At 43.3% G+C, this 10,135-nt stretch overlaps 2 protein-coding genes and 1 long non-coding RNA gene across 4 annotated transcripts; 2 read left to right on the top strand and 1 right to left on the bottom strand.

Annotated features, from left to right (window-relative positions):
* Positions 1 to 180: 180 nt before the first annotated feature.
* On the top strand, positions 181 to 4,455 carry LOC130530400 (uncharacterized). The gene is made up of 3 exons (XR_008951826.1): positions 181 to 867; positions 2,038 to 2,227; positions 4,063 to 4,455. It is a non-coding gene; the product is annotated as an uncharacterized LOC130530400 (long non-coding RNA).
* Positions 872 to 10,126, bottom strand: LOC130530395 (transmembrane prolyl 4-hydroxylase-like). Of its 2 annotated transcripts, none has more exons than XM_057041529.1 (9): positions 8,220 to 10,126; positions 7,901 to 7,982; positions 4,258 to 4,454; positions 4,088 to 4,178; positions 3,399 to 3,561; positions 3,088 to 3,273; positions 2,333 to 2,423; positions 2,081 to 2,204; positions 872 to 1,766 (listed from the first exon to the last, which is right to left on the bottom strand). In XM_057041529.1, exons 1-9 carry the CDS (start codon positions 8,586 to 8,588, stop codon positions 1,552 to 1,554), a joined length of 1,518 nt encoding a protein of 505 aa, XP_056897509.1. In that variant the 5' UTR covers positions 8,589 to 10,126; the 3' UTR covers positions 872 to 1,551. The 2 variants fall into 2 exon arrangements, with proteins under 2 accessions (XP_056897509.1, XP_056897510.1); XM_057041530.1 differs by having other exon boundaries at positions 1,613 to 1,766; positions 1,997 to 2,204.
* LOC130530399 (secreted frizzled-related protein 5) lies at positions 5,860 to 7,906 on the top strand. Its single transcript, XM_057041533.1, has 4 exons — positions 5,860 to 6,422; positions 6,778 to 6,953; positions 7,031 to 7,117; positions 7,208 to 7,906. Exons 1-4 carry the CDS (start codon positions 5,890 to 5,892, stop codon positions 7,525 to 7,527), a joined length of 1,116 nt encoding a protein of 371 aa, XP_056897513.1. The 5' UTR covers positions 5,860 to 5,889; the 3' UTR covers positions 7,528 to 7,906.
* Positions 10,127 to 10,135: the final 9 nt, after the last annotated feature.

Below are 10,135 nucleotides of genomic sequence, written 5' to 3'. Positions count from 1 at the left end.
ACTGACTGATCCGCACGGCCACCCCCTCCCGCCGGCCAGTTAGCCGTGACGGCCGCCCCCTCCCGCCGGGGCTGGCCGTGATTGGCTGCCGCCTGGCCATGCGCGCTGCGCACAGCATCAGCAGCAACACGCAGCCGACATGACAAAGAGTCACATGGACGGCTTTATCTCAGCGTGCACGTCATTGACCCGAAAACGCACGAATAACTACGGATTGACGTCTCGAAGCGATGCCCGACGGTGGTTTCCACTGTCGGGGCGGGTTGGGGAGGGGTTGCGAGGGGCCGCGCCGAAGGGCCCCGTGAGGGCCTATAGGACAAACTGTAACTCACCTCCAGAAAGGGACTGATGGAATTGTTGAAATGTTGCTATATTATAATCAGGGAAACAGGTAAGTTTTTCCCTAAATGCCAATTCATATATAACAAGACCAGGTTGTGTCGGTGGTAAGATGTACCACACAAATTGGATTCAATTACGTCTGAAGATCAAGGGATCAAAGAGGCACTGACACTTGCCCATCAAGGGTCAATGTTCAAAGTGGCTGTTTTCAACACTCCAGCCAATAAAACTATCGATTGATGTCAACCACATTCAGCAACTGTTGAAAGACATTTGTAAGCTTTGTGACTAAATATGGATGTCACTTTGACCAGTTGAATGCTCCTTTATCCAGTATCCTGACAGACACCAAGGTGATGGTGCCTTTCACTCCCCAATCAGCACTGCTCCTCTGCACACTAGTATATAGAATGGGGTGACACCTTGTGGATATAAATATACTGTACGATTTCGCAACACCTATAGATTATTACATATTGCTATCTTTATCTGTCTACAACAAGAGGAATGATCACTCGTGACAAGGTAAAACACTTCTGTATAATTTCATTTCATATGACAAATACAAGATAATACAGCAAAGGATTTGGTGCAACGTCACGCTTCAATAAATATACATTCATGTAACTGAATTTGAACTGGTAATAAATAACACAAACACAGAAATATTATTACATTGATGAATAAATACTCAGTTTTAAATACACGCACACGCAGCCAGTGTAACAAGAAATAAATCTGACTTAAAGCTTGATACGATGTGATTTTGCAAGAAATGTCACCCAGGAACACATTCACAGATGAATACAGTGATATGGCTTTAACGAAAAGGAGCTCTGAGTCCAATAAAATCTGAACTTCCGCTGGGGCGGATGCCAGGTAAACACAAATGGAAGGCAGCTAAGTACATTGATCCTTTGGCTGGCTGCATCTCTAGAAGATCACACACTGATATCCGTGTATATCTGTTGTTCTGATTTGCTTTTTGAGGCAACCTTTCAAACCGATTTCACTCCTGTAAGAAAACAATGCTTCGCCACCATTTGAAATCAAATGCATCTGTACAGGTTATATAAACACCGACCATGTGGTAGCTTCAGAAAAGGAAAATAATAAATAAATTGTATTCACTTAAACCGCAACTGATTTCATAGATTCAAGACTCACTCCTTTAAAAAAAAAGAAGAGATTGCCACTGAAAAGGCCTGGCTATAGATCCTGGTGCAGGTTGCTGTGTGAGAGTGGCTGATAATGCTCCTCCATGCCTGATTTAGCTTGATGCCTTTGAGCAACTAGTCTCTGGTAGCGGGCCTGCTGTTGAGGATCTGGATCCACATTCACCCAGCTGTGGGCCACCCACTTCACCCCGCGTCTGACTGGACATTCACCGTGCAGAGAGTATTCATCCAGTTCACCCATCCAGCCTACACAAGGAAAAAGTCAGCAAACAATAAAGCTTCAATATAATCGACAGATAATACTTGATATGAGGGTAAACGGTGCATATTAGTCTATTCCGGGGACACAAAGTATTTCTCATGAAACATTTTACCACTGGAAGTGGGTAAAAAAGTCTGGTAAACAAGTTATCAGGTGCAAAAAGGTAAATTTTGACTATAAAAAATAATTTGGAACCCAGAATTAAGTGACCTACACCCGATTAATGAGTCTGATGTCTGTTGTTTTCTTTATTAGAGGAAGACTCCAGATTTGAGTGCACGGAGCACTCCGTCCTCACCTCTACCATCAGACAGATGGTTGTACCAGAGGAGAGCTGTCCCAGCAGTGGGCTTGATTCTCAGGTTGCCTCTGCTGCACGTCTCCTGAGTGTCAGTCAGATCAACGCCATCCTGGACAAGTGCCTAAAACCCAAACATGTTAAGAGGTGAAGTCAGTGTCCTTGCAAGTGTTCAGAGTTCTCTTCTCCATTGTGTTGCACTAAAATAAGAAGGGTGGTTTTGTCGATAGCTGGCTTATTAAAAACACTTGCCTGTTCTTCGTAAGTACGGTTGTCTGCTACGGGAAATGTGCTCTCACCGCCTTCCTCTACAGAGCTGAGGTAGAATAACATGGTGAGGTATCTGGTGCGAGATAAAAGGGAGGAGAGATATTTTTCACTGCCATTCTGTAAAATTTCATTTTAGGTAAAAGAAATATTATGTAACAAGTGTCTCTGTCCAATCTGATCAAAATCAGAGCAGAGAAACAGCAGAAATTCAAAACTTAAAATATAAGGCTAGTGGTGGATGGACAGACAGATTGGCTCCACTGAAATACTTTAACTGTGCTCAATGGCACATTCATGTGTAAACATTAATGTGTACTGATGTCAGTAAAACAAAAATGTGTTGAAATTCACAAATAAAGCAACAGGGTGCAGAAAGGACACCAAGATAAACAGAATGAAAAACAAGCACAGTGGCTCCACTAGAGATAAGCCGATGAAAAGTTGTAGCATTCTTATAATAAGTATTGGGGCTTCATTCTGAGCAGCAGCGCCATCTGCTGGCATGTAGATAATAAAGCAGCTTTCCAAAACAATGACGGAAATACTGCAAAGGTCAATATATTTTTTCACTGGATTTACTGGAAAAGTGGCCTATGTGTTAAAGCTATGCAAGTCTACCCTTTTTCCTGTCAGATATAAACCTTTGCAAAAATGACCTGAACCATTATCTACCAAAGTCCTTTTCTCAAATAAAAATGGGCTTTGCCGACTTTTCATCTGCTGGGTAAAATACACACCTGCAGGAGACCTCGGATAGAGCAGATTTGTTTCCTGCCAAGCGGGTGTGTGAGCAGGCAGCCTCGGAATGCGAAAGGCTGCTATCGTGGTGGGCATTGCTGAAGTCTCCCTGCTCAAATCGAATCACCTGCAGAGGTTCACTCAGCTCAACCAATGCAGGGGGCAGACGTGTCAGGCTGGTCACTCTGGGAAAAATACAGATACATCAAAAATCACAAGGGTGTATCATCGTGATCGGGGCGCTTTGGATAACTCTGGGAGTTTAAACCAGATGTGGTGATCCGGTATCATACGTAGTGTTACCTCTCACCTGTTCCTGAGTGTGTGTAACACATGATGGGCCCCGGGGCCGAGGTAAAGCCACGTATGTTTGCTTCTTTGTTTGAATTGACGCTGGAGGTTTCTTTTGGGCTGTTGCATCGGGTGCTGGGCCAAATTATACACTTGTCTGAAGTCTTCCAAGGTTAACATGCCTAGCATTGTAAAAAAAAAAAAAAATTTTTAGAAAATGGCATGTAGAAACAGTTCAATTAGACCCCCCATCTCTACTCTTAATGTCTTCTCTCTTCATTCAGCTGTTTGCTGGTTCTTTCAGCTGAATAAATAGCTGCGCCCTGGCTGCAACAATAACTCCTGGGTACCAGGAACAGAGTCGAATGGGGAGGGGGAGTTAACAAAAGAGTGTAAAGGCGGGGGATGGGGGGGCGTTGCTGAATGAATCTGGGTAAGAATTAATAAAAGGGGAAAAAACATTTTTAATGAGATAAAATGGGGCATGTCCGGATGTCCGGAGTAGAAAAAAAGCCCTTATCAGCACGCACGCACACACACACACACACACACACACACACACACACACACAGAAGACATGGCATTTTCTTGCATTTTCATAATTACAAACTGATGTGAAAACATTTTAATTTTTAATCATTCAACTATGTGGATGTTTGTTGTTTCTTTAAATGTGTTTTCAGCAAAGCTCGTGGAATCCACACTGACCCGCCGGGTTGGCTTCCAGACCAGTGAGTATCTGCCGCAACTTTTCCGGGTTCAACCAAGTCCCATCTTGAGAGCGCGAGTGACTCACAATCTGAAAGAAAATCCCCAGAAGGTTAAGTCCCAGCCACCAAGCTTTCATTAATTCAATTGTTTGTGTAAAATACTTTCACCTCTTCTTTCTGAATAAACCCATCCTGGTTAAGGTCCAACAGACTGAAGACCTCCTCTGTGCTGAGAGAAAGCAGTGGCTGGTCTGACTCCTCTCGTTCCAGGGAGGAGGCTGTTGTCTGGCTCTCCATCAGACCCTTGAGCTGAGCCAGCTGCACCACCACACGACACTCCTCCTCAGTCAGAAAGCCAGGGATCTCTGACAAGAAAAGCATGAAGAAGAATGACTATCATGCAAATGTGGCAAATCGATCCATACTCCTCTTCTGAAATGGCGAGTAAGTCATTGATTTAAGTGGATTAGACGATCACTGTTCAGTGTACTGGGCTGATCTGTCAGACTAAATAGATTACTTGAGCTCACCTCAGAAAACTGTCACTGAAGTGGCCTTTTTGAAGTAGCTTGATCAGTGTATGCTAATTGATACAATTAAGATGTCTCAGCCCCTACCGCTCAGAAAATCACAAGGAAAAATGTATAGAATTTTAAAAGTAATCCAGCAAAAAAATCACTGAAGGAAGATCAACTCAGCCATTAGAAAAGATGGTGTCATTTCTGAAAAAGATGCATGTGTCAGCACCGCTACATTAATCCTTAGGTATATATTAATAACTGTTCAACTATTAAACTCAACAATAAATATTAATGAGGACAAAACAATGTTTTAGAGTCATTTTTTAATGAAGCAGGGCCACTTGAACCTCTGAGATGTCTAATTACACCAAGACAAGTTCTCTTTCTCTCGCCCGTCCCCGTCAGTCATACACTTCCTTTCTCTTCATTAAAAAAGTCCGGCAGGTTGTGGCTCTTTCACGCTGTACCCGCCCGGTCCATTCCTGTCGTCCAGTCGAGCCTTGTTAATGTGAATAACTGATATGAATGAAGGGGCACAGAGTCTTCCTCCTCTCCCTCCCATTACTGCTGTGGCTCTCTCCCACAGAAAGGAAGTGACCTGCTTGTCTGAACAGGAATCAGGCCACGGCTACGCAGCAGGACTACACTAATTCTGCTGGTCTCTGATGCATGTTCTCTGTATCTCTCTCTCTCTCTCTCTCTCACGTGCACACACACATGCATGCATGCAAAGTTTGCATTACAATAGAGGCTGCCATTTCATTGAATTTGATTGCTTTAAAAAAAAAAGGTTGATTAAAAACAGATGGCTTTATTTGCTATCTGTAATAAATAAAGAGATAATGGGAGACAAAACCTGTCCCTATACCAAAAAAACCTGAAAATATAAGGGGAAAGAGTTTAGGGTGGGACAGGATATTTAGGTGTGGACTGGAAAAAAATGAGTGATGAAGGATTTGGAGGACTTTCCCAACATGAGGGCCGGTTTGTCCCTTAAGTCAAGCTGTGGGGATAGAAGTGGCAGCAAGCCAAATGCCAAATCACACACCCCACTAATCCTGAAGTCTGTCAAACACACTGAAATCTGCTCACAAATGCAAGCGGATACATGTATCTAATGACTCTTTAATGCATCCCCCAACCATTCTCCAGTTCACCTCCCCTTAACCCTTCCTATGCAAATGTCATCACCACCCACTATAAATACACCTATTCATCTGTCCTCTCCTGCACTTTCACACACTCTTGATTACTCCTCCACCCAAACTTCTGTCCCAGGATGACTCCAGTGCTCTGCCTTTACCTTATCTCCAGGAAACCCTCCTTTTCTGCCTCCATAGTATTTCTACTTCTGCTTGCTGGGCATAGCACAACAAGAGCACTTGGTCCTGACAGAGTGAGGGCAGAAACGGATGGCCGAGTTAGGAGCCAGGGGAAATTTAAATCAGGGGTTAAGGATACGCTGCATCCTGAGGAGAACGCTGAAACTGGAACTGGAGATACAACGCGCCGGGATGGTGACGAGTGGGGGGGTCCTGATACCACAACTGGATTCAGGTCCATGTTTTCTAGAAGTGAAAGTGGACTGTGGGAAGCCAGGAGTTCCTCTCGCTGCTTCGCTATCCCACCAAACATGGCTTTGTGCCAGAACATCGGTTATGACACCATGAGGATGCCCAACCTGCTGGGACACGAGTCTCCAGCCGAGGCTGTGCAACAGAGTGCCAGTTGGTTGCCGTTGCTTGCCAGAGAATGCCACCCTGATGCCCGGATCTTCCTCTGCTCTCTGTTTGCACCCATTTGCCTCGAAAGGTAAGTTTACACAAGAGCTCCCTTAACCTGAGAGGTAGTTAATGTAGTTCAGGTTGAGCTATATATGTAAAAAATATTATGTAAGGTGACTTTCAAATGTTTTATGAGTTTAGACAGATGATTCTGATTAAGAGTCAAATCAAGGGAATATTATTTAACTGTTATATTATAAAGGGTAACTCCTCTTCTCCAAAACACTGAAACTGAAGGTAATTTTCTGCTTTTATCACCTCTTTAAAGTCATGCAAATTGATGATCTGTGAAAATCTGGTCCTGGTTTCACACAGCCACATTTTCACGACACCCGATAAATGTAAACTCTACTTGTAAATCCGATGTCTCCTCATTTTTCCAGGTTTATATCACCCTGCAGGAGTTTGTGCGAATCTGTCCGAGAGAGTTGTGCACCTATCATGAGCTGCTATGGTTATCCCTGGCCAGAAATCCTGCGCTGTGACCAGTATCCCTCAGACCATCTCATGTGCATCTCCTCCATCACCAACAGCACTGCTCAAACAGGAGGGCAGAGAGGTGAGAAACTTACTCTAAAAACAAATGTGTTCACCTGAAACAGCAAAATTTAAAGATTATTGATTTGTCTGACTCAGCGCCTCAAGCAAGCTGCCAGGACTGTGTACTGGAAGAGGCCTCATCCTCTAAAGACACACTGGAGGCCTTTTGTAGGAGCGATTTTGGTGAGTATCAACAGGCTTCCAGAGTAGTTATACATTTTGTAAGCTTTTCCCCCCTCATAGTTATTTGTGTTTATCTCCTTTTTCTCCCAGTTGTGAAACTGCGTCTTACACGGCTGAAGTACAGCCCTCTTACACTGTCCCAGTATTCTCTTGGTTCCAAACTGGTGATTCTAAAACACGGGCCCCTTTTAGGGGGGCAGATTCGTTCTCGGATTGAGCTGTGGCTGGAGAGGGATGCCAGCTGTGTAAGGAACATTACACGACAACACCCACGAGGCGGGACCTTCCTAGTAATGGGGACTGTGCAGGGCGAACGCCTGGTGGTCACCAAGGCTCATCTGTGGCATAAACGAGACAAGAACCTGACCGCAGCGGCACGCAAATGGAAGCAGTACAGATGTAGAAATTAGGACTCTATGCTAGTTTAGAAAATGGACAATGGACATTCAATTTAAGGAGGATAAAACAATCTAGTAATTAGAAACTGACTTAATACATGTGACTATATTATGCGTGAATGAAACCTTTTAAATAACATAGGAAGTTTTGTTTTTGTAATTTGAAAAGATGCAACCGGTCCAGAGGGAGCTCATAACTACTCAACACTGTATGATTAGGACAGTGATGATCACTTCTGGATTTTCCACAGAATATGTACATATGATGATTTTAAGAAAGTAGGCCTGGTCTTTATATGCCTCGGAGGGAAAAACCAACCTGTTCCGAATTCTGATGCAAGTTATTCATAAAATAAACATGACATCCAAAGACTGGTGCACTTACCAAAAATCAGAGGCTTCAAGCTGATTGTCTTCATGTGGTGTGTTCTGTGTGGGGTGAGGGACACCGCTTGAACATGACCCACCTGCATATGGTTGGGAGACGTCGACAAACTCACATCAGAAAACAAAGGCATTAAATAAAGAAAAATTACACAATTCCTTCCTTAATGTTTGCATAGTATTATCACTACTGGGGAATGCTTAAAGCTTTTAAAGCACGGAGAGGTGTTGCTAGATGTATGATTCAACTCAGCAGTCCTACCATGACGTACATTAAACAAAAGCTTATTTTTCTTAGAACTCAAATCAAATCCTTATACCCGTATGCCCTCGATTCGAGGAAGGCTGAAACTGTGGCCGTGGTCCTCCACATGCAGATCCCGTGCAGCTGGGGCAAGGCTGGCCAAAGGGATCCTTTCCTCGCTGACTGGGGTCGAAGAGCGCCCGTCTCCTCTGACGAGATCCTCGGATCCGTTGTTGTAGTGCACGTAGAGCAGCAAACCAATGACGTTCAGAATGTACACATGAAAGAAGACCATAACCACAACAAAGTATGCCCGAGAACAGATGCTGCTTCTCTGGACATGTAGTCTAGTGGGGCGAAAAGGTGGGTTAAGGGGTGAAAACAGTGGCTTGTCGTCATCTTCGTAGTCTTGCTCCTCCATGTCATGTCCCTCGTCATCCTCCATTTTTAAACGTATAAATCACAATACTACACTGGAGTTTTGTAGTCAATAGGAAACCTCGATTCCAAAGTATATTACCTAATTTCCGATTACGCTATCATGCAGTTTTGCGAACCTAGCTAACAGCTAGCTACTATAGGGCAGAAGTCTATGTGGAGAAGTCTGTCAATTTCGATAACAAAATAGCCTGACATGTCTGCTGCGTTTACCCAACAGACAAAGACAGCTCCCAAAAAGAAAGCGGATATACTGACTGTTGTTGGCTTTAATAAATAAATGTGTCATAATTAAAGCTACCCCTTAATCCGTGCAGGATAACTGGCTGATGTGCTGCCCCTGACAACCTGCCTAACAACAAGACCGCTGCCCTGTTTGTCGTCTGCGGTTCGACATTAAACAGCTGTTGCCCTCTAGTGGTAACCTCCGGTAACACAGGGGACTGGACCACAACAGAAACCCCGACGTTTGCCGGATTAAATTTGTGGACTGAGGACGTTTTCAGATGAAAACGCATCAGAAAATGATCCCACATTTCTAGAAATGAGCGAACACATACATATATATCTATTTATAAAGTATGCAACGTATTCAGATAGTTAACCTCGACACTGCCAAATAACCTCAGTGAGCTTTGGGACAAGGTTTGTGACTTTTTGCAACATTGGCTTAAAATTTAAGAAATTTTGATAGCAAAACAGTTAAACGAGATCTTTATAACTAGTAATTTTTATTATGCCAATCTCAAAGCATTTATTTCCCACATTAATTGCAAAATGCTACTTTTCATACGTATTAAACGATTTTATTCCACTGTTTCAACCTGAGGCATATTGTTTTCAGGCCTCCAGTCGTTACAAAACCACCAAGTTCTTCTTCATGCAAAATCTTTGAAATGGGCAATTCTCCATAACAGCCTAATTCCCAACCCTTTGCTCTGCAGCACTGTCACGAAATCCGCAACGCTCGACTCTAAATGGGTTTGCAGTTCTCTAATTTATCCACAAAGTGGCAACAAAGACCGAAATTCGGATCGACCGATTGCTGCGTCATCTGAAATTTGTGACGCAGACGTTTGGGTGCCAAAACACGGAATTATTTCCCCAGAAATTAACCTTAACCTGGAAATAATTGCCTATTGTTTTTTGTTTGTTTCACCTTTATTTAGCTGGGTTTTTTTTGTCATTTTGGCACAATTTGAACTAAGGCCAATGGTAATTTCAAAAATTCAAAGTACTTGTACATACATGCACATACTTATACTATCATTGTGAGGACTTTCATACAGCTAATGTATTGCGTACATACATGTAACGTATTAGTAGTACATTACTAATTGGAATGGTTCGGTTTAGCCAAGCCTAACCATCCCAACTAACCCACTAACCCTGACTTAAAACCAATTCTAACCGCAACCTTAAAGCCAAGTCTTAAACCTCAAACAGTCCCTTGAAGTTGTGAGGACCAGCCAAAATGACCTCATTCCCCCCTCGAATGTCCTTACTTTGCTACTATAGCGCGTACACGCACATACATACGCGCGCGCACGCACG

The sequence above is a fragment of the Takifugu flavidus genome, chromosome 8, assembly GCF_003711565.1.
Source record: "Takifugu flavidus isolate HTHZ2018 chromosome 8, ASM371156v2, whole genome shotgun sequence".
In the NCBI taxonomy this organism is placed as follows: Eukaryota; Metazoa; Chordata; class Actinopteri; order Tetraodontiformes; family Tetraodontidae; genus Takifugu; species Takifugu flavidus.
This window is presented reverse-complemented; position numbering and strand designations above follow the sequence as displayed.